Genomic DNA, 24,894 nt, shown 5'->3' on the forward strand with positions numbered 1-24,894 from the left:
AGGCTTTTGAAAAGTCCCTCAAGCATTTGACTTTTTTTAATGATGATTTTGAAACTTAAGGAAAACACTGAATCAAGAAAAAAGTCAGGCTGTTACACTGGCTTGTGAGGGGCATTGTTCTTTAGTCTCCCAAACCACTTCCAAGTAATGCTCAAAAAGTCTTCACAACACTATGCACAGGCTCAAGTTTCTGTCAGTTTTAGTGTTCTGGTGATAATCTCTCTGGGTAAGAAACCATCCAAAAACTTAGTTGCCTAAAAACAACGATTTATTATCTTTCATGGTTCCATAGGTTGGCTGAGCTTCGCCGGGAGGTTCTTGCCTGGGATCTCTCATATAGTTAGTCAGATTCCAAGTGGAGCTGGACTCCTGGGAAAGGTTAGTGAGCTGGACACCTCAACTGACTCATTCACATGGCTGGCAGTCAGTGTTAGCTATTGGCTGGAAATTCAGCTTGGACCGAGGACTACACATGGCCTCTCCATATGGCGGGCTTAAACCAGCATGTGCTGAGTTCTAAGAGGGAGCATCCAAGGAACATATAAGTACTTCAAGAATCCCAAAGGGTCACTGCAAAACTTATGACTTAGCCTCAGAAGTCAGGCAGCATCACTTCCACTATGTTCTGTTTTTTTTCTTTTTTTTTAATTTAAATTCTATTTGTAGTACATATAGTACATCATTAGCTCCAGATTCGTCTTCAGTAATTTATCAGTTGCATATAACACTCAGTGCTCATCACATCACGTGCCCTCCTTAATGCCTGTCACCCAGTTACCCCATCTTCCCACCCACCTCCCCTTCAGCAACCCTCATTTTGTTTCCCAGAGTTAAGATTCTTTCATAAAATGGGGCACCTGGATGACTCGTGGTTGAGCATTTATCTTTGGGCTCAGGTCACAATCTTGGGGTCCTGGGAGCAAGTCCTGCATTGGGCTTCCCGCAGGGAGTCTGCTTCTCCCTCTGCCTGTGTCTCTGCCTCTCTCTGTGTGTCTCTCATGAATAAATAAATAAATAAAATCTTTAAAAAAAAAAAAAAGATTCTCTCATAGTTTGTCTTCCTGTCTGATTTTTCCCCATTCACTTTCCCCTCCTTCCCTTATGGTCCTTTGCACTATTTCTTATATTCTGCATATGAGTGAAACCATATGATAATTGTCTTTCTCTGATTGACTTATTTCACTTAGCATAAGAGCCTGCAGTTCCAGCCACGTCTATGTAAATGGTCAGTATCCATCCTTTCTGATGGCTGAGTAATATTCCATTATATATATATATACCACATCTCCTTTACCCATTTATCTATCAAAGGACATCTTGGTTCCTTCTACAGTTTAGCTGTGGACATTGTGGACAATGCTGCTGTGAACATTGGGGTGCAGGTCCTATCATTTCACTACATCTTTATCTTTGGGGTAAATACCCAGTAGTGCAATTGAAGGGTCATAGGGTAACTGTATTTTTAACTTCTTGAGGAACCTCCACAGTTTTCCAGAGTGGCTGTACCAGCTTGCATCCCCACCAGCAGTGTAAGAGGGTTCCCCCTTTCCACATACTCGCCAACATTTGATTCCTGTCTTGTTCTTTTTAACCATTCTAACTGATACCACTTTAGTGGTATCTCATTGTGGTTTTGATTTGTATTTTCCTGATGATGAGTGAGGTGGAACATTTTTTCATGTGTCTCTTGGTCATTTGTTTGTCTTCTTTGGAGAAATATCTTTCATATCTAATGCCCATTTCTTGTTCACAAAGAAAGTCATAAGGCTAACCTACATTCAGGTGGAAGAAGCTATTCAAAGGCATTAATACCATGAAGAATGACTTATGATGGGGACGGATAGGAGTTAGGGAGAGAAAGTGTCTGTCATTGGGAACTAGCTACCACACTTGGTAAAACAATAAAGCTGGATCATCAGGGAGAAAATAGACCTGTATCCAGTAGGTGTAGGTATTACTAAATGATGTTTCTAATGAAGTTGATGGTACTCATTAACTCCCTTCCTTTCAGAGAAGTTACCAATGTTTCATTCAATTCTGATTTCAGATTCTAGATCTCTTTTCCTGGTTTCATTTCTTTAAGGTTCCTCAGATCCTTTATGAGTAGACCTAAATGTCTCCATAGGTAGCTAGACTTGATAATAGATGAAACATTTCTCACGCTGTACTGTTCTCCTTACCCCTTTGCCTCTGGTCCTTCCACAAGGCATAGACAAGGGACCATTTTATCTGCAAGGTTTATCCAGCTAGTATTCATTTAAGTACTGAATGCTCATCACAAGCGGCACAAAGAAGCATATACCAGCTTCTACTCTTAAGGTACAAACCAACCAAGAGGAGAAAAAGGCCTATATTGGCTAAGGTGAAGCTAAACTGCTCTAACAAAATGACCACAGGTATATAAAAGATAAGAAGTTTATTTATTTCACACATAGCACTCCAATGTGGGCGTTCCAGTTGGGCACATGGCTCTGCCCCATACAACTTTGTTCGGGGACTAGGTCTTTTCCATTCTGTTTCTCTGCTGTCACCCAGGCAGTATTTTTACCTCCCTGGTCACAGCTTGGTTGCATGTTCATCACTATTCTGGATCACAGGAAGAGGGGTTCCTTAAGGAACTGGCCAGAGATGACACCAATCAACCCCACACTCAGTCAAATGACCACACCTAACTGCAAGAAGGTTGGGAGATGTAATGTATTGAGCATTTATGTACTTGGTTACAATTGTTTAAGCAGTGGTTTTCATGAACAGTTAGCAGTCTCCAAATAACATGTATATAAATTATTACAGAGCAATGAGAGAAGTGTTATACTAGAAAAACATAACAAAGTTCTGTGAATGCATGGTGGGGGAGTCACCTGCTTATCTTGAGTGTTTAGAGATGGTTTTCCTAGGAAGTAAAATTTGAACTATTTCCAGAAGTAATTACTTGAAAAAAATAGGGCATTCTATGCAGAAAAATAAGGTCATATGCGCAGGTACAGAATACAGAACAGTGTGACAGGTTCGGGGAATGGCAGGAACTTAGTATGGCTGAGCACAAGAGCCGGTGGGATGAAGTGTTATAGGAAATGAGGTCCAAAGATACTGGGCTTTCTGCTAAGAAGTAGCTTGGATTTTATCCTCTTGGGGTAATGGGGAGCCATCAGAAGTTTTTAAGTTTGGGACTAGCATGATCAGATTGATCTTGGCCTATAAAAGATACAGAAGTTTATTTCTTTCACACATAACACTCCAACGTGGGCATGGTGGTATGAGGATACACTAGAGGAAAAGAAATTAAACAAGAAGAGACTAGTTAGGAGTAAATTCAGGGGTATGTGATGAGGATTACACCAGAGTGGTGAAGATGTAGGAGGAAGGAATGGATTGCCCAGCAACAGAGTACAAGTTGCCTCTTAGGTAGGAGAGTTGAGAAAGAGAGATGAGCGCTTCCTACTTTTGTAAGGTGGATAATTGGTATACCATTAACCCATACAAGTCCAAGAGGAGAAAACAAGTTCCTAGGGAAGGATTTTTCCTTGGTTTTTGGACGTAAGTAATTTTGGGTATCTACCAGATACCTACTTTTCTGACCCATTTTTGCTGGGTTGACAGGGAAAGAGCAGAGGGTGAGTCTATGGACTAACTTGACGCCAAATAAATAGCTTTATTTTTTAATTTTGTGAGCAGACCTCTAGGAAAATGCTGTGTCTTAGCAATCTGGGGAACCAATTGGCCTAGTCTAGTCTGTAACAGGAAAACTTTCAATCATTGCCCCTTTTACAATGCTAGCATAAGGCACACAGTGCCCTGGCTTTTGACACAATACTCATTCACTTATGTTCAATCACTGTGCACTGCCCTGTGCCAGATTCTGTTCTAAGTGCCAAGGATACAACTCTATTTTTTTTAAAGATTCTATTTATTTATTCATGAGAGACACACACAGAGGGAGGAAGAGACAGAAGCAGAAGGAGAAGCAGGATCCATTCAGGGAGACCAATGTGAGATTCAATCTGGGGACCACGGGATCATGCTCTCAGCCAAAGGCAGATACCCAACCACTGAGCCACCCAGGTGTCCCTGGATACAACTCTAAAACAACAAATACAGTCTCTGCTCTTAAAAAGCTAAGGCCTGAAAAATGTAAGGGTTAGTCATTTCTGGTTGGGGAGGGTAGAGTTATATGTAGGGGGAAAGGGTGGAGGAACAGAAGGTAGTTTCCCAGGTTCTAGGCAGAGACAAAGGCAAGAGAATATATGGGAAACTTGAAGACTGAAGAAAACCCAATATTGCTGGACAGTAGAGTAGAACATAAAAAGACATCAGGCTGGAAAGATAAGCAGGAGTGAGATTACAGAGAGCCTCCACAACTCGCAAAAGAACTTGGGGGGATCCCTGGGTGGCGCAGCGGTTTAGCACCTGCCTTTGGCCCAGGGCGAGATCCTGGAGACCCGGGATCAAATCCCACATCGGGCTCCCGGTGCATGGAGCCTACTTCTCCCTCTGCCTATGTCTCTGCCTCTCTCTCTCTCTCTCTCTCTGACTATCATAAATAAATAAAAAAAATTAAAAAAAGAAAAAGAACTTGGAAAGAAGGTTCTTAAAAAGGGAATATAATATGATTCCGTTTGCATATTATAGCTGTGATAAGGAGAATATATTAGAGATGACAAGACTAAAGCAAGACTAGTTAGGTTATAATGACCTGGATGAGGGCAGTGGAGATGGAGAAAATATTTTGATATGAGAAAAGTCAGCAGGACCTGAATTGATGGGTTGTAAGATAGAAAGCATCAAGGGTGACGGCCAGGTTTTTGGTTTGGGCAATTATATGGATGTTCTATCATCAACAGAAAAAATGAAGACCAGAAGAGAAGCATGTCTGTTGGGGGAGTGATGAGTTCGATTTTGATATGCTGAGTTTGTGATACCTATAAGATTCCAAGCACAAATGAACAGTAAGATATTAAATATATTGACTGAAGCTCAAGTGATGTGCAAGTGATAGGACTGACGAAGTCACCTTACGAGGACATGTTCAGTGAAAAGCACAGCATTTGGTGGCTGTGCAGCAAGACCCTTGAAGAGCTACCACCAAAGAATGAAGTGAAAAACCGGAAAAACCAGAAAAATGAAAGCCAGAGGAAATGCTCTGAGTCAGAGGATGATATCTAAACTGTTAGGTCAGAAAAGTGATGTGATGACCAGAGCTAAATATTAAGAATGGTTAGTTGAAGTAGAGTAGAGGAGGTTATTGAAGATCAAGGAATGGTGAGGTCAGAGTATTGGATAGGTTATTCATGTCCATGTTAGCGTCTCCCAGCTTGGGTGAAGTTAGGTGAGAGTACAGTGAAGAAAATCATCCTTTGAGCATGTGGGTCTTTTCTCACCAGCACCTTTGGGAGTCTTCCTGTTCCTTTAAGAGACTCAATTCAGTTGCTAAAAAATAAAAAGTCCGTTTATTGAAAATCAGTATCAAAGTCAGAATCAAGCCATCTGCCCTTTCTGCCCTTCTTGCTTTTGGGGAAGTATTCTTGTTTCAGGGGTTTTGGGTATGGAGAAGCAACTGATCAAGAATGTAAAGCCCTTATTAGCTCAGTGCCTAACATATATCAATAGTCCATTATAGTAATTATTATATCAGAGGGAGATGATTTACATGTGTTTCAAAATTGATGTTTGTTGGGGCACTTGGGTGGCTCAGTCAGTCAAGCATCTGACTTCAGCTCAGGTCGTGATCTCGGGGTCCTGGGATCACGCACTGCCCCACGTCAGCAGGAAGTCTGCTCTCCCTCTGCCCTTCCCCCACGCTCTCTCTCAAATAAATAAAATATTTTTAAAAGTTAAAAATAATAAAATAAAATTGGGGTTTGCTTAGTATTCGTTTCAAATTTTAGGTCTGGAATTTCAACAATCCTGATCCAGTATAAAAATGACCAAGTTGTTTAAGCATGAGCTTTCTAGAATCCCCAAGAGGAATAGGAATGCATCTGAGAAGTAATTAGAGCCCCATTTTCAAGCCTAAAGTATAAAAAGTATAAAAAGAGACAAGGAAAGAAGCAACTAGGAGGAAGTTTTTAGATTTTAGATAAGAGAAGGAATATCTGTTAGTTTTCTTTCCTCTCACCTTGGCACCCTTGCTTTCTCTGATTCCTGAGCCACACTCCAAGAGAAAAAGTAAATCTGGGTGAGGGTCAAGAATCTGCATTTTTAACAAGTACTCCTGGTTAGTCTGCAGGTCTTTCTTCAGTACATTTGCGGGAAATAGTATGAGGAAGAGGATAAAGGTTTATGGATATTTTATAAGTTTTTTAAATTTTATATTCAATCTGGAAAATACAGTGGAAACAAAATATTTATGCAACAGATGCACACAGATAGAAGAATTTAAGATTAATGGCTGTGTAGGTCTCCTTTCCTTCTTTTCTTCATCCAGTTAAAATATTGTCTGCTATTCTTGTCTTAATAATTAAAAAAAAAAACTAAACTCTTTGCTGCTGAAGTTTATACTCATTTTTATAATAAAAAAGAACTAATAAAAGCCCTAAATATAACAAGGCTGCTCTGTAATCTGATAGCACCGTTCCATAGTGAAGTTCAAAATAAATTAGAAAACTTTCAGTACTATTTAATATAAGACATTTCTGATGTGAAATATTATGAATACAAAATCTAGAATGATTTATGTCATTGACAAAATAAGTATATCAAAGCCACAGAATCTGAGACTTATTTTGTACACTCAGGATGAGGTAGGTGGTACACAGAAATATAACTTTTAGTTGCTATTTACACAATTTTTACTTTAGTTTTAAGTTAGAAAGTGTGGAAGTAATGATTCTCACCATGACACTTCAATGTATAGCAACACTGCAAAAAATATAAATGCTGCAAACTGGATTTGTTAAGATAATGTAGTTAAATATTATGAGAATTCTAACATCTACCCATTCTATAATCTATGTTCATTTGTTTTCAAATTTTACCTTATGTGAGTTGGTTGCTAAATAGGATTTGGGGATTTCGTTTAGTATAAATGAAACAAACCTCTGTGCTAGGCATTACAAGAAGTTCAAACAGGAACACCTATTCTATTCTAGAACACCTATTCTATAAAGACCAGAGAATGGCTGGGACTTTGTCACTAGATCTCCCAACAGCTGGTTCAAGTAAGAGTAGTAATTAATTCAGTCACCTGAACTTGTAGAGTCACTTTTTTTTTTCACTGCTATTTGTCTGCATCTTGCCTAAAAGTGTACTAAGGGTAGTCAGGCCTATTTGTATGTGATGATTTAGCTGCATTTCATTGATCCATTTCTTCATTTAACAAATATTTACTGAGCATACGCTACATGCTTGGAACAGGAGATAAGTGGCGAATGAGACAAATGAAGAAGGTAATGATGATGTTGATGATGATAATAGCAGCTAACGTATATGGAGTGCTCCCTGTGTGCAAGTATTTATTTGAATTAATCCTCACAATAACTGTAGGAGGCAGATTCTTTTACTATTTCCATTTTGCAGGTGAGGAAGCAGGTTTAGGGAGGTCTCAGAGCTAATAAATAGTGCAACTAGAATTCAAACACTACATATCTGAATCCAAGGGCCAGATTTTTAATTAATAAACTATTAGATATCTATTCCTTTTCCTCATGGAGCTTATATTCTAGCAATTTACTTAACAAATATTTGTCATCTGTTATGTGCCAGGTGTCGTCCTAGGCCTGGGGCATGGTGATGAAGGGACCATTTGGGATCATTTGCTGTCGTGACTTGTATCTTCCAAATTCCTTAATAAGTGTTTTTTAAAGAAGGAAGAAAGTAGACACACACTAACACAAGCAATAAGCATAATGACATTTATAAGAATTACAAAAACTATTGAATATAGTGCAATGTGTTAATAAATACTGTACATCCATACATTCAGGAAGGGCAATGTTATTTTTATACTTGAATAGTTCATTCTAATCCTGGTTAAAACTGTATATCTTACTTTTAAAAATACTCTTTGCTCGATCAAAACTTTTTCAAGAGCTGTTTCAGTAACTAAAATGGGAACATTTATATCTAAAAACATAAATGTGAGTACCTGGGTGGCTCAGTAGGTTAAGCATCTGCTTTGGCTCAGGTCATGACCCTGGGGTCCTGGGATCCTGCGATCAAGCCCTGCATCAGGCTTCCTGCTCCTCTCCGCCTGCAGCTCCCATTTGTGCTTACATGCTCTTTCTTCCTCTCTTTCTGTCAGATAAATAAAATCTTTAAAAATAAATAAAATAAAATAAAATAAAATAAAATAAAATAAAATAAAATAAAATAAAAACACAAACTTTCATGAGGTGAAAAGTCCCTAAGGTCTTGTGTCACTTGACATTAAATTTCAAAATAACTTATAATTGGGGCAGCCCCAAATTTCAAAATAACTTACAATTGGGGCAGCCCCGGTGGTTCAGTGGTTTAGTGCCGCCTTCAGCCTGGGGTGTGATCCTGGAGACCCAGGATCAAGTCCCACGTCCAGCTCCCTGTGAGGAGACTGCTTCTCTCTCTTCCTGTGTGTGTGTCTCTCTCTCTCATGAATAGATAAATAAATCTTTAAAGAAAAAAAGAATAATTTATAATTGAATGCCAAATATTACTGTGCAGCATTCATTTTTTCATTGAGCAGGACCAAATAAATTGTGAAGAATATTTGAAAAAAAGTTTCACTGTAGTCTAAAGTTAAGACACTGTTAAGTAGTTTGGAGTTTTATCTAATTAATATATTAATATCTATATTAGTTTTATCTAATTAATATAATATTAATTACAATTGATGACCTTTTAAAATATTTGTTACTGATCACCCTTCTTATTTAAAATTTCTTCACTGGGGTAGAAATCATTTTGGAAATTAAACTATTCCTTTATAAGTAGTAAGCCAAAGCTATTTAAGAGTATTTAAATTTAAAAAGACTAGAGTTTTAATATTAGGTAGGGTTTTAATATTTAATAAATACTTCAATTATACATTTAGGATATGTCAACAGTCAAAATTGAAAACTCTTGCATGAGCAGTAATGATTTGACATTTGGAAAATGTGGTTAATATTTCTGTAAACCACTACATATGTAGTTTGTAAATAAACATTCAGGCCCCTGGTTAGGTCCTTCTCTTTTCTGTGGTTTTTCACTTTGTCACAAATAATCTCACCATTACCATCATTGTAAATGATATTAAGTACGAGAGAATGTGCTCAATTCTGGCATCTACGGCCTATGCCTGGCTTCGGTGAGCTTACCCAATGTAGCCAAAAGAGACATAAAATAAACATATAAATGATAAATACTAATAAAAAGAGATCATGACAGTTTTATAAAAAGCAATTCCGATAACAAGGTGAGAGGTTGGATACTGTCTTCATTTATGGAGACAATAAAGCCTGAACTGGATTTTGTTAGAGAAGTTATTGATAATTTTGTGAAGAGAGGAAGGCATTCTAGGCAAAGAAAAGTAGTGGGATCCAAGACAGAAAGAGCTTGGTAAATCCAGTGATATTTTGGCTGGAGTTTGTTCAAGGAAATTGTGAGATATAAAGTTGAAGTGGAATGTAACAAGCAACATTTAGAAGATCTAAAGAGTTTGAACTTAAATTTGTAGGCCACGAAGAGTCACTGAAAGCTTTTTTTTTTTTTAATTTTTTAAAGATTTTATTTATTTATTCATGAGAGACACAGAGAGAGGCAGAGACATAGGCAGAGGGAGAAGCAGGCTACCTACGGGGAGCCTGATATGGGACTATATCCCAGGACCCTTCCCCCCACCCCCCCACCCCCATCGAGACCTGAGCCAAAGGCAGATGCTCAACCACTGAGCCACCCAGGCGTCCTCAATGAAAGCTTTTAAACAGGGAAATATGATGATGGCAACACTTTAGAAGGATTAACTAGCCAGTGCATATGTAAGATGCGTTGTTGGGGAAGACCAGTTAAGAGGATATCACAAGAGTCCAAGGATAGTGTTACCCAAACTTTGCTTCTTGGAATACTAATTGTGAGATACAGAGATAGTAATAACAGCTCCTTTGGGAGGGATTTTTTTCTTAATGAAAAATAGGAAATGTTGCATATTAAAGTTTCCTCTTGGAATTACAATGCACATTAACACATTAAAGGCCTATACCAAAGAAACCGATTATTTCACAAACTTATTTACACATAAAAGGCTTCATTCATTACATATCTATTCATAAACATAACACTGTGTTCCACTGAAATCATTTTCAATATTTAGAAATTTTGGTCTTCACAGATACCTACTTATTAAGAAGTCCATCTAAGAAATAATAAGAGTAGAGGGAAAAAATGAAATTCAGATAATTTTTAGAAAGGAACTTTGGCATCAGTTAGTCTAGACCCTATCTTTAATCCTGGTAATTAGAAACTAAATGTCACATTTGACTTTGATGCCTTTCTAGTCAAATTAGATATTACCTTAATATCTGTATGCCAGTCCTCTCTCCCCAGCTAAATAAAAAAATACCAAAAAATAGGATTAACCCATGTCTTATCATCCTTGTAATTTTGTGTAGCTGGCTCACAGCAGGTGGTGGAAAAATACTTGTTGAAAATTGAAAGTGATGAGAAAAGTAGTTTGCAACTTACATGTGGCCACAAAAATGGTAACAGGATATATTGAAAATTAATGAATTCCAAGAATTATGTATAAAATATTAGCTATGGGAGTGGTAAAAAAAAACTTGGAAATGAGAGACCTGGTATATTCCAAATAGAACTCTAATACTAACTAGCAGTATGATCTTGATCAAGTCATTTAGCTCCTCGGGGCCTCTATTTTCCTCATTTAGGATGCAGCTCAAGGGGGATCCCTGGGTGGCTCAGCAGTTTAGCGCCTGTCTTTGGCCCAGGGTGGGATCCTGGAGTCCCAGGATCAAGTCCCACGATCAAGTCCCACGATCAAGTCCCATGATCAAGTCCCACGTCGGGCTCCTGGCATGGAACCTGCTTCTCCCTTCTCCTGTGTCTCTGCCTCTCTCTCTCTCTCTCTCTCTCTCTCTCATAAATAAATAAATAAATAAATAAATAAATAAATAAATAAATAAATCTTTAAAAAAAAGATGCAGCTCAAAAATATCAGGAGATCTCCATTTTTTATTACTATAAAGAATAAAAAATTAACTGGATGTTGTGATTTCTTTTTCAGTGGAAATGTAGTCTTATAAAGGACTGCATTTAAATACAGAAGACCTTTTAAGTATTTACTACTTTATACTTGTACTTCTATAATATTCCTGAATTTCATAACTTTTTCTATTTTCTGATTTTCCTCTTCTTTCAAGGTTTATCAAAGATCATGGAATCTTTAAAAGTGTACCAATGTGTGTGCTTATGTAATATTAGGACTGAAAATTTTAAATCTTAAAATGTGAAAGCTCCAGTTGTCAGAAGATCATAAAGTCTTTACTTTTAAGGACTGTTAAAAATCACCTTCTGTGAGATCTCAGCTTTGGGATTTTTTCTGACATTTCAAGACTTAAATTTGAAAGTGTAGAATCTCTATAAATACAACATTACCACAAGCCCAAAAAAGTCAAGAAATTCAAAAGGTTAGATTCTTACTAACTCCTCTCCCACATTATGCTCTAAATTGAGTTATGCATCTTAGAGTTAAATACGTAATCAGGAATACTTGATGTGAAATACAATTTAAATTATGACATATTAAGCTTTTCTCTTTGAATTTTGGGAAATAAAATTGTGTATGTAAATCATGCAATATCACATTTTTTGTATGTGCCCTTAAGGCTTTTTTATGTTTTCTTCACATAGTCCCCTCATTTACAACTTTATCTTGCTGTGGACTAACCATATGGGAAATCCACTATTTTAAACTTAAGCTATTTTTGTGGTGTTACTGCATAAGAAAATGCCTTTAGAGTAGAAAAATTATATATTTTTTACCAGATTATATAAATAAAAATTAATTTTTTTCTAGTGGTCATTTTTTGGTTTAATTCAAAGTATGTCATTTTTAATCCCTAAATATCTCTAGTGAATCCCCATGGCCATAGCCAAGTGAAACAGAAGATAATAAAGGAGAAGTGCCATGAGACCTGGACATTTTCAACGTGTTGAAGATTTAAAATTATGTGTAATTTACATGAGACATATAAATGAAAGGATAGACTTCACTAGGATTTTTTTTTTTTTGCTTTAAAAATAGGGTATTTCTCTCTTGCAGCAGCATCTCACATCTCATACATATGTGCATATTTAGTTTTCTGTGTAGCATTCGGTCCCAAGAACACTAATTATAATTTTAAATTATCAATAAGATATAGGCTTAAAGTACAGTAGATGTTAAATTTCATGTATCTTGTAAGATTCCCCATGTAAAAGCAACTACTTTTTGCCTTTATTTTCATTTTTAAAATATTCTTGTGAACTTTAAGTCACTTCTCTTTTGCCTTTTAAAAGTTAAGAACACTCTTTGAATTGTAGTGTGCAAATAGGATATTGCTTTTATGGCTAAGAAGGCATCACTCATGATAACTCATCTGTGCAGCAAGGGTACAAGTGAAAAACCAACACATGGCCCTCAGTTTCATTCAACCATCTGAAAGTGTTTCTTTGAAGGCCCTGCTGGAAATATTTACAAAATGCTTTGCCATTGATTGGCTGGTATGCCTGCTACACTCGTTTACCAAAGAGCCTAGATTACATGGCATTTAAGTTTTTGCTTGTTTGTTTGTTGTCTTTGAGATAGTTCCTACCCACCTTGCTTGTGGTTGCCCCAGCCAGTTTAGCAAACGATAGTTCCCTAGAAGTCCTGCTATTGTCCTGCCTTCCTGATTATTATATTTTTCTTCTTTTTAAAGATTAACTGCGCTCTGTAGTTTTGTTGTTTCTCAAAAATATGAAAACACAGTATGACACAGACAATCGTGTCGAAACTTCTCAGAAACTAAAATGTTATTTCTATAGCGGGTTCAATTTGGGGAACCATATACAAAAGTTAACACTTCTCTGTAAAATACCATGGCCTGGGATTTGGTGCCATAACAGAGCAGCCGCGTATCAGCCAGCTTCCCGAAGAATATTCTGCTCTTCTTGTATAAACAGATTCTTTTCGGAAATGGCTCTCTTGGCCCAAGATGTGCTACCCTCTCAAATCATCTTTGGGCCCTTTAAGCATTTTCAGTGTGCTTTGCAATCATTTTCATTCATTATCCACTCAGTTGTTTCATCATTACTCTCTGATACACAGTGACATTCGGCTACACAGTAGGTAAGAGGTAGAGGTAGGAATGAAAACCCCAGGACAGGGAACAAGGCCCAGTTTGGTCTCTTCTTGGCGAACATCCATTTTGGACAGCTCTTTGTTTCTCTTTGATGTGTGGCGTTTAATTGCTTATCTCTAAACATAAGGCTCAATTGGTGGGAGCTTGTGTGGGGAGAGCCATTTGCCCTTTCCCGAGTTAAAAAACTGAACATCATTAACAGTTTATTTTCCACAGAGAACCATGCTGTAAGTGTGTACTCCCCCCCCAAAAGATGTTATTTTCAACTGCCCAGTTTTGCCCATGCTAGTCCCCGATTTATGTCATGACCTCACAGTAGCCTCTCGTGCCCGGCTGGCAAAGCGAAGCTTGATTATTTTGTAATTTGATCTTCGTGGGGATTCCAGCGAGCCCCCCCCCTGGCTCGTGGGCAGCACAGTGTGGCAGCGGCCTGCTCACTTGCCTGCACTGCTCCGATCAGATTACGCCTTCTCAGCATTTCCTGCATCGGGGCCTGTGACGTTCAGAGAGGCCTGAAGTGGAGGCACAAAGAAGAGGAACTACCAGAGGGCTCGCGGGATATGTGTCTCCTGTGAACAGAATCAGAAAGTCACTCCACCCTGACTGGCTCTACCCATAAAAGGTTTTTCAGTGAACTTTTTTGTCTTGTGCAATTTCCAGAAACCATTCTTACCCCCCTTGTTAATGCTATTTTTAGAGTTATCAGTTGGGTTTTAGCTTTCAGCTTTCCATAACGTGTTCAGGATTTTCACGAAAGATGGGGAAGATTCTGCTTCTTGTTCTTTGTTGTTGACAGCACGTCGTTATGGGACATCCCAGTTAGCAAAGCAGTCTTCTCTCTGTATTATTCTCTCAGCCAAATATTTATAAAGTGTCGCTGCTTGTCAACATCTTAATGAGATGGCATGACTGCATCCTCTTGAGGTTATAGGGGAACGCAGTGTCCAAGCTGACACTGCGACGTGACATGGACAATTCAGAAGTCATTCTGCTTCCATTTTTAATTGAGCACCAAGGATGTGCAGGCCCTCCCTGGTGCCCTGAGCTACAGCGGGATCTGGATACACAGTCCCTGCCCTCCTGGGCTTACAATTTGGTCTTGGAAACACAAGCTCTTAGATAGTATCCATATTTGGATGCTTTACAAAATTATATTAGAATAACTTCAAGTTGTGAAAAATGTGAAGCAGAGCAACTGAGAGTTGGAAAGTTGGAGAGTTCGTTTCTTAGAGTTGCTTTCCTGCGGAATCCTCCCCATAGTATTTGTTCATAGGAGCGCACAAAATATGCAATTCATGTTTCATTGTTCAGAAATGAAGAAGTCATGATTGTGGGTTAAGAAATAATCTAAATTCCACTCAAAGCTCGATTAAAACAGTTTTGTTTTCTGACACTATCATTCATACGTTCAGTGGACCAGCAAGAAAGCTTGGAAAATGAAGCATAAACAATGTGATGCCAGTTTGCTTTAAAATCCCTAATATATGTTTTGTAAACAAAGCTTATAAAACTTAGTACTCTACTAATTAAATAACAAGAAAGATTTTATGAATACATGAAAAGCCAGAATTTAAAATGCCTTCAGGGGAACAGGTGCTGTAATGACATCACTGTGTGTCACACAGCTTTTTTTTTTTTTTCCTTGATACTTACATTTGGTCATAATGGAAAGAAATTGATTCCAAATGTGTTTTCTTGACCTCCTTCTCCATTCATGTTAGTGCCTAACCTTAAATGATGTTTCTACAATCTCGGTTGTATTTACAGTAATTATATGCATAATGTAGCATATTATTGTCCGGACTTCCTGTTTAATCAGTACAGAGCTTCTTACAAGTGCAGCTGAAAAGGGCAAACAAAATTAAAGCTTTATATACCAAAACAAGTTTGATTTGCTAAGCTCCCAGCATTCCAAAGTACACAAATTTGTTCCACTAAGTTTTCCGATGGCTTGCAGATGGGCAATGATTAATCAGAGAGCTAACTGTGAAGTAGTTTGCAATTAAACTGGAAAGCTCTGAAGCATGCTAATTGAATCAGAAAATTAGAGACACTGAACAGTAATTGGCTATTTCTCATGCAGCAGGTGCCAGGCCACTCATCTGTGGAACAAGGTATTTAAGGCACATTAGCACTAGTAAAAATACTTCTTGATATGGAACAGTTAGATTTTCTGCTCATTTTCACCATGGATGTCAAAACATACAGCTGTGCTATCTGGTACTTGCAATTCATGTCTGAAGAATTTAAGTTAGGTAAACATATGGGAGAGAAGTGCTGGGCAACCTCTAAGTGCACAGGAAACATTTTCGAAGTGAAACCTAAAATGAGGGGCTGAGGTTTTGTTTTTTCAACTCAAATCACTTTTGCTTTCTTATGGTACAAATTTAGAAGTTGAATTTTCTGTTTAGTGTTAGTTTAAGGCAACAACAGTATAAATCTAGTACTGCTGTGAGCTCACTAGATGCATAAAGCCGATTCATATCATGTCTCAGCATGAGTTTATATCTTCTAATTAGTACCACCATTTTATAGAGGGAGCACATGCTATGAAAGTTTGCTCGCCATGCCAACAGGGACCAGGACATGTAGTTTTTCTTTAGTGGAACAATCTGCCGTAGGATCGTGAACAACTTGTAACCTAACCAGTGGGTAACCAGGCAAGAATGGGATTTAATAAGTTCAATTGTAGAGATTTTTTTTTAATAATAATCATTTTTGTATTATCAAGGGTGGGGCGTATGACTTCAGTTTCCCTTTGCTTTAATTAGAGTTCAGTATTGTTATTAAAAGTGAAAAATATGAAGGAAAATAAAAATATACTAATTTATACTGTGTTGGGAAGCAGAATATTACAATATTCGCATGCTAATCATATTACTTAGCAGATGACTGCAGAAAAGAGTGAGTTCTAACCAAGAGACATAAATTATAAACTGCAAATAGTGCATAGGGGATATGTTATAACCATGTCTCATTTAAATTGAGACAGGGAGTTTTCTCTGCACAAATAATGTTCCTTCATTAAGTCTTAAAGTCTCTTTTATAATGTTTTGTTAAGAACACTTGGCAACATGTTACCAAAACAGATTTCAAGTGGAACACACAGGTTTTTAAAAGTAAAACACACTACGTGCAAACATATATTTTCTGTTGTTAAGCTATAGATTTTTTTTCTTTTTTTCTTTTTTTTTTTTTTTTAAGTCGAAGCCCAAGCTCATCTTTGGTCGGGCCTCCTTCCCCACCCCCAGTAAGCCATGTGCATTTTACATTCTTCAGTTTGAAAGCAGTTCTGAAACATTTACATGATCAATGTCTTTTGCTTGAGGGATAAAGTTTGCTCTTCCCTGGACAAGTGAGAACATATTGATCATTTTATTCTATTTGCTATTTCTAAATTCAATATACCTCTTGAGTCGATAAGCGAGATCGGGAGCATATTCTTTTTTGTGTGTGCCTGGTTGTAGCTTGTTCTCAAGATCCAAGATACATTTTTGATTAATCACGAATGCTCTGAGGTCGTGGAGAGCAAATGTGTTTGTGGAGTGTCAGCTGATGCTGTCAGATAAATGTCTTAAGCTTAGCCAGGGTTCATGCCCCAGCTTTAGGCTGTGCCAAATGTCTCCCCTTGTTGAGGAAGATAACAGCTACACTGGAGGCGACTGAGCTGTTTGTTCACTGAAAGGGCTGACCTTGCCATATGGGGCTACAATCAGGTGGAAGAAAGAGTGTAGATGTTTTCATTGAAACTTTACAAATTGAAACTTTTCATTTGATCAGAAGATCTCGGTATCTGCTGATTTACATCCTAGCCCTTATATCTTGTCTGATTGTAACTACGTTTCTTCAGTATTCCCAATTAGTCTCTTTGGGAAGAATGATTTCACCAGTATTGTTCTCAGTGTATTCTGAGACTATTTTGGCCCTATCAGTGGGTTATTAAAATGCTGCCAAAAGTATGAAAATGCTCATTAGGATAAAAGAATATCTTTTTCTTTGGCTATATGGAGTAGAAATTATTCTTGCTCTGTGTCCCCCCCCCCCCCCCTCAAATCCACACAGTAAAAATATGGTCTGGGCAAAGGGAGGTCACTTGTGTTAATGACCCTTGTCCATGTACCCTCTTATCTTCAGAGGACTCATTTAATCACATTTACCCCCACTTACAGTAATTTGTCTTCCTTTACTAGACAGAGTCTATAAATAGGAAGTAATGACAAACCTAAACTAACACCTGGAGAATGCTTTGTACCGGGGCTTTCTCTACTTGAGACTAAAGACAATCAGATTGATCATATGGTGATGCATAAATAAATGAACTCTCTGTGGGCTGTTTGTGGGCATTTGCTGCAAAATACCTATAAAAAAAAAAAGTGCCTCTCTTACATCTTACCCAGTCTGTTCTTTTCTCCAAAGAAGCTGGTCTACTTTTCTTTCCTCTCAATAAGTTCATACTGCCATGGGTAAATCATCAGTGCTAATTAGACAAAATAATGCTGTTAAAAAAAAAAAAGAAAGAAATAACACATCTGTCATGAACTCCCACCAGATCTCTTGGAAATGAGACATTTTAAATATTTTATGCTGAACACAAAATATCTTGAGGAAATGGTTTTATATTCTGTATCCCAAAACAAAACCATCAGTGTCAGAGAACAGTCCTACTTAAAAACATTCCATATTAATATATTTTCTTTAAAACTCCCTCACACTTAAAATGTAATTCTACTGGCTGTGTACACCCAGATCATAAAGTAGAAAAACTTAATGGCACAAGAAGAAAATGAAAGATAATCTTTTAATTTTTGGAAACCTTTTCTTTATCAGGTTATACTAGAAAAGTCTTACATTTCAGTATCTAGAGACAAATATGTTTCATGTGTATTGGTATTAGTGAACGAAATGAATTGTGCTTTGATTTGGTTTGGTTTCTGCAGTGGCTAAAATGACAGACCTAGTAGAAATGAAAAAGACTAAGGATAACTTCCGTAGTCAAAGAATAAGCTGCTTCTGGTAATGTGATTAAGAGAGTCAAATCAGATTTTTATTTTCTATAGTTTTCTTAATTATTTAAAGATGAATAAAAGCTAATGCCCAGATCATGCTTGCAATCCTAGTTTAAATATAAATAAGGAGATTTTAAAATTCTCTTTTCTTCAAATTTAAGCGCAGTTTAGTTCTGTGCTAAATTTTGTGGTCATTGTGTTTTAAAGTATTCCTTACCCAGTATCCTTGTTTTTTTTTTTCTTTTCCTCATCATCTTAAGAAATGCTCTCTATGCACTAGAATATCAGTGATGCATACAGTGTTTTTGTTGCTCCTTTTTCTGAAACCACTGCCTAAAAATGCAGTTGACTCTTTCGTGCCTATTGTTCTTTTCCCATTATTTTAAAAGTAGTGAACATTATCATGCCCAAGCCAGAACCAAGAAGAGACATGGAACAACTGATTTTTCACATATAAACATACTGTGTTATTTAGAAGACCAACAATTGATAGCGACATAATAAAATATTCATTTAAGATTTAGAGGTAATTCTCCACATGACTTAGACCCACCTGTGGAAGGGAAGTAAAATAAACTGATTCTGAGCAAGACTCCCTTGACTCTTCCTCAGAATTACTGTCTCCTTAGCCATTGTTTCCTACTGTGCCTGTGTGCTTACCAGATCTTTCCATTGAAATCTTGAGCTTAATTATATCTCTAACATTTCTATGTTTCTTCGTACTACCTTACACCTTGATTCTTTTCCAAGATAGTTCTTTTCTTTCCTCCCATTTAAAATTGAAGTTTAAATGACTCCTGGTCTCAGCTACCAAACACTAAATCTAAAAATTTTAAGAGAGTCCATATATTAAAGAAGTATTTTTTGGAGGTCTCTAGGTGGCTCAGTCGGTTAAGCATCCAATTCTTGGTTTTAGCTCAGGTCAGGATCTTAGAGTTGGGAGATTGAGCCCCATTGTCCAGCTTCCCTCTGCCCCTCCCACTCATGTGTGCTCTCTCGCTCTCACTCTCTTTCTAAGATAAATAAATCTTAAATAAATAAATAGGTATTTTTCTCAGCTTTAGTCTCTTAGTATAATCTTGTTTGAAAAATTGCAAAGTCACCTAAAAAGTTCTGGAAAGAAACACCTGCCACATTTCCAAAAATTGTTTCTATAAAACAAATTTTGCTTTATTTCTTAATACTATACAAAGTCTGATTGTATTTTCAGCTTCTGATTAGAGTTGTAAATCCTACTTTTTATTAATCAAATTTGGGGATGACTTCAATTACACATAAAGGTTTTTAAGGAGATGAGTCCTTTCAAGGAGAGGAGCTCTTATTATTTGCCATTCAGAATGGATTCTCAATTAACATTGTAATTCTACTTTGGTTTACTTTATACTCCAAATTTTTTTTTACATTTGAATTTTTATCTTTATTCTTAACAAAAAAAAAAACTAATACTGGGGTTTCTATTTCTCTATTATGATTCTTTATATAACATATTTTAATTTAGTTGACTACAGAACTAATAGTAAAATCATTAGTGACAATTATTACTCCATAACGATTGACATAACAGTAATGATGACAGTCCATATTTATTTTCTTAGACTAATTTGGCTTCTTCAAGATTCTGGAGGGCTTGAAATTACCAGTGTCCTGTCAGATGAAATCCATGCAAAATGTCTGGTTTTAAGGGTTTATAATGCTTCCCATACTAATGAGTAAAACAATTCATCATTTTCAAATGTATAATCAGTGTCAGCGTTTTGTGTATCACAATGAAAGTCTTCAAACAGTGGCATTCAGGATGCTCCTGTGAGGAACCAAAAGAAAATCATTTTCCTCTTGTAAAGCACTTTACAAAACCTCAAGAAAAAAACATTAGTACAATTATTTTATTTTTTCCTTTTTTTTAAGATTTTATTTATTTATTCATGAGAAACACAGGGAGAGAGAGGCAGAGACATGGGCAGAGGGAGAAGCAGGCTCCCTGTGGTGAGCCTGTTGTGGGACTCGATCCCAGGACCCGATCATGCCCTGAGCCAAAGGCAGACACTCAACCACTGAGCCCCTCAGGTGTCCCTAGTACAATTATTTTAGATAATACGACAGTAAATGAAAGTAATGTGGAGGGATCCCTGGGTGGCTCAGCGGTTTAGCGCCTGCCTTTGGCCCAGGGCGTGATCCTGGAGACCCGGGATCGAGTTCCGCGTCAGGCTCCCTGTATGGAGCCTGCTTCTCCCTCTGCTTGTGTCTCTGCCTCTCTCTCTCTCTCTCTTTCTCTCTCAGTCTATCATGGATAAATAAATCTTAAAAAAAAAAAAAGATTCCTCAAAATTAAAAAAAAAAAGGTAATGTGGAACTTCTAAGCATTGTGAAGTTAATCACAATTTCATTCTTACATATAAACAGAAGCCTGTAGTCCTTGAGAAATCTGTCCCTTCCTAAACTCATGATTTTTACCCATTTAGAAAAATATGTAAGACCTATTATGTTTATAATCTCACATTACTCATTATATATAACCAAAGACAACAAATAATGAATGAAATAGTACTTCACATAATTCCTGTGTGGATATTCATTTTGTGGGATTTAAAATAATCTGGGGTTCTTCCTATACTTGACATTGAGGGCATTTCTAAATGAAACTATCAGACATGATGTGTGGCCCTGAATTCTGCTAAGTATATTTCCTGGACCCTCAAAAAGGCTGCTTAATTTACATCAGCCTTGAAGATCCACGGATTTACTCCGCACAGACCAAGGAAACAGAAAGGGACAGGAAGAAGGCGAGTGTTGCTGCAGCATGTAGAGCAAGGAGGTGATAAAGGCAAGGGCCAGATTTTTCAGGAACTTGTAGACCTAGAGTCTGAATTTCTTTTTTATTCTGAGTGTAGCAGGATGCCACTGGAGGTTCTCAAGTTGGAGAGAAATAGGATCTAATTTGTAGAGAGCAAATGGGTTGGTAGTGTAGCAGGACTGTAAGCAGCTGCTTACTTTGGAAGCTCTTGCAGTAGCCTAGGCAGGAGATTAGTGGCTTGAATGATGGTAGCAGTAGAGATAGGAAGAAGTGCCCAACGTGCCTTAATCCTATAGATACGGGAAGTGAGAGGATGGGAAGGATGAAGGGTGATTCCTAGATTTTCAGCTTAAACGTCTGGGCAGTGTGATTTACTGAGAGGAATAGGTTTGGGAAGGAAAAATGCAGGTAAAATTCTGACATTGAACCATGCTCTGTTTTTATCTTCGAACACTTATTTTAGGAAATATTCTAGAGATCAGAGAGAGATTTCATGGCAAGATAGAAAAACAGCAAATGCATGACTTTAAATTTTTTCTTTCACCAGCGCATGAGACTTGTAACATGAACTAGAAGGTATTTGACTAGAAGGATCTATAAAACTCATCATTGACTAACGCGGGCCGTGTACCGCCTCCAACTTAGCCGCTTCTAACCAATGCAGATGTCACGCAAGGGATTCAGATCCGCTGTGCGCTGCCCTGATGGGCAGTGTTTCAGTGGCCCCAACAATGAACACATAAAGTCAGAAGCAAGTTCTCTTTCCTTTGATTTCTCTGTTAGAGAATTTTAATAACATTTTAAAGAATTCACAGCTTAATGTTGCCTTATAAATGTAGAAACTCTGTTATATGCCTTCTTTTCCCAATGACTAAATAGCCCTTTGCCAAAACAAGGTTTTTTTCTAGTCAGCCCCATTCAGACTTGGAAAAAAAGAGTTTCTCAGACCTTTTGGCAGTCAAGTATGAAGAAGAGATGTTCCCAGGTTCTAAATAGTTCTTCCCGCTTCCATGACCATAGTTTTACCATTTTAGTGTTATGGTATAATTGTCTGGAAACTATATCCTTCAATTGTTGAGCTTATTGACCTTTTTAAAAGGTAACTCTTTGTGTGTGCTTGATATTTTGTTCATGCGTTCACAGCTCTAAGGAGCAAAGCTACTCACTTTGGCAGAGTGGTTTTTCATTTCATTTTTTTTTTATGTTGCTAGCACAGCAGTAATAAGGAAAACCAGAAGCAGGAAAGCACATTTGGTGCTCTACTTCCAAGATGCAAATTAGGATGACTTTCGGAGTTATAGTCCCATCAAGTTATTTTAGATACTTCAGAAAGTACCAGTATTATCCAAAATCATTATTGAAACATTTGAGGATCACACATTTCTCTGCAATTATCAGCTGGCTTTTGTGAGCATCAAATTATAGACCAGTCCAGTTTCCCCCATGGCAGATCGACAGACCTGGTAGATTGAGTAGATGCAATGTCTGCGTTATATATTGACACTCTTAAAGCTATCCATTGTCTCTTTCATCGTCTGATGATCAATAAGGAGGGAACAGGATGAATGATAAGACAAGGAGGGAAGACTTTGATAAGACGACAACGGTCTTACTAAATGTAATGGTGCCAACGAACAAAATACATAATGAAGTTGGGGAATATCCCTAGGTTTATATGCTAATGCTGTCCTCTGTTCCTAAAACTCAGAAAAACAAACAACAACAAAAAAATCCCACAAACTATTAAATAGCACCTTAAATACATTGAATTAAATTGATTCAAATTTACACATTCTTTTCTGTCTGGCTTTGTTTTGTACTTTGGGAAGCTCCTGCTTTCTTCCCCCATGTTGCTTTTTTAAAAGTTTCTGTCAGCCAACATCCTATCCCTGGTCTTTTGTTATCCCTATATATGGGGAGATGCACTTGTTTTACATTTATAGTTCATAGTCCTTTATGCCTCACAAATAAAATAACATCAAGTCAGCACAATGTCTTTGTGTCACTTTTAAAATTAGAGTAATTTTTTCCTAACCAAAAAAAAAGAAGGCAAAAATAAATCTCCTTGTGAGAAAACAATATAAAGAGAAATTTAGTACCTGAGATTGTTCATCAGAGATTTCATAAAATTAAGTATACAGTCATGAACATTCTGAATTTCTTTGCTCCTCCTACATCCAAACTTTATGTCTTTGAGGTCACCAAAAGTGATATTTCAGGTTGTCATGTCTAGTGGTCATGAAATTTGCCTTTACATGTCCAAGAGCTATTTTTATGAATTTACCTTTGCATTGGCTTAATATAAGAATGAATATTATTAGATAAATTGTGATTTGACATTCAAAACTATATCCTGAAGAGCCCTCAACAGTAGGCACCTCTCAAGAGGCTTTTTGTTGTTTTTTTATGTGGTATTCTTTTACCAAATCCTCCCTCTATTTCCTACCTACCTACTCCCCCAGCCTCTGGCAACTCAACCTCTTTCTTTCTTTCTTTCTTTCTTTCTTTCTTTCTTTCTTTCTTTCTTTCTTTTTTAAAGATTCCACATGTAAGTGATACCATGCAGTTTGTTTTTCTCCGACTAGCTTATTTCACTTAGTGTAATACCCTCCAGGTTCATCCATATTGTCACAGGTGGCATGATCCTTCTTTTCTGAGGCTGAATACTGTCACATTGTATATATATGACATTTCCTTGATATATTTACCTGTTTCTGGACACTTCAGTAGTTTCTATGCCTTGGCTGTTGTGAAAATGTTGCAGTAATCCTGGGATTACAGATAACTTTTTGAGATAATGGTTTACACTCTTTCCACCACCATTTACTGAAGACTATCCTTTCACCATTGTATATTCATGGCTCTTTTGTCAAAAATCAGTTGACATATATGCATGAGCTTATTTGTGGGCTTTCTATTCTGTTTCACTGATCTGTATGTCTTTTCTTAGGCCAGTACCTTACAGTTTTGATGATGATAGGTTTGTAATATACTTCAAAATCAGGAAGTATGATGCCTACAGCTTTGTTCTCTTTCAAGTTTGTATGGGCTTTTCATTCTTTTTGGTTCCATACAACATTTAGGATTGTTTCTTTTAAATCTGTGGAAAATGCCATTGAAATTTTTATAAAATTTCAATATAAAAGGAATTATATTAAATCTGTCAATTGCTTTGGGTAGTGTGGACCCTTTTACAATAGAAATCCTTCTCATTCATGAACACAATATTTTTTCATTTATCTGTGTCTTCAGTTTCTTTCATCATACCTCATAATTTTTACTGTATAGATCTTTCACCTTCTGGTTAAATTTATTCCTAAGTATTTTATTCCTTTTGATGCTATTATAAATGAGATTGTTCTTTAAATTTCTCTTCCTGATAATTTGTGGTTAGTTTATAGAAACACAACTGATATTTGTGTATTGATTTTGTATCCTGCAACTTTACTGCATTCAGTATTTAGTTTAGTGGTTTTTCGGTGGAGTCTTTAGGGTTTTCTATGTATATAATCATGTCATCTGAAAATAGAAACAAATTAATTTGTAATTCGGATGATTTATGTCTTTTTTCTTGCTTAGTTAATCTGGTACTTCCAGTACATTGTTGACTAAAATGTCAAGAATGGGCATCCTTGTCTTGTTCAGATCTTACAGGAAAAGATTTCAGCATATCACCATTGAGTTTGATAATATCTGTGGGCTTGTCCTGTATGGCCTTTGTTATGTTGGAGAACCCATTTTATTGAGAGTTCTCAAAAATATCCTAATGGCCAATGCTATCTTAGACTCTGAAAGAGGTTGTAGATAT

The 24,894-nt window shown here is 37.0% G+C and overlaps 1 protein-coding gene and 1 long non-coding RNA gene across 17 annotated transcripts in view; one reads left to right on the plus strand and one right to left on the minus strand.

The window, feature by feature from the left end:
• Positions 1-24,894, plus strand: part of ARB2A (ARB2 cotranscriptional regulator A) — a 413,243-nt gene that overhangs the window by 340,740 nt on the left and 47,609 nt on the right. For 2 of the 16 annotated variants that reach the window (XM_072736792.1, XM_072736786.1), the window contains one exon: positions 12,041-16,119. The exons of 13 other annotated variants lie outside the window; for them this stretch is intronic. In XM_072736792.1, coding sequence (XP_072592893.1) covers positions 12,041-12,123 — 83 coding nt within the window. In that variant the 3' untranslated portion in view covers positions 12,124-16,119. Of the gene's footprint in view, positions 1-10,835; positions 10,973-12,040; positions 16,120-24,894 lie in introns of those variants that run through there. One more of the 16 variants, XM_072736784.1, reaches the window with a different exon arrangement.
• Positions 18,739-24,894, minus strand: part of LOC112915491 (uncharacterized) — a 29,915-nt gene continuing 23,759 nt past the window's right edge. Inside the window, exon 4 of the long non-coding RNA XR_003234080.2 lies at positions 18,739-20,096. This is a non-coding gene — a long non-coding RNA (uncharacterized lncRNA). The remainder of the gene's footprint in view (positions 20,097-24,894) is intronic.

The sequence above is a fragment of the Vulpes vulpes genome, chromosome 14 (assembly GCF_048418805.1).
Source record: "Vulpes vulpes isolate BD-2025 chromosome 14, VulVul3, whole genome shotgun sequence".
NCBI lineage: Eukaryota > Metazoa > Chordata > Mammalia > Carnivora > Canidae > Vulpes > Vulpes vulpes.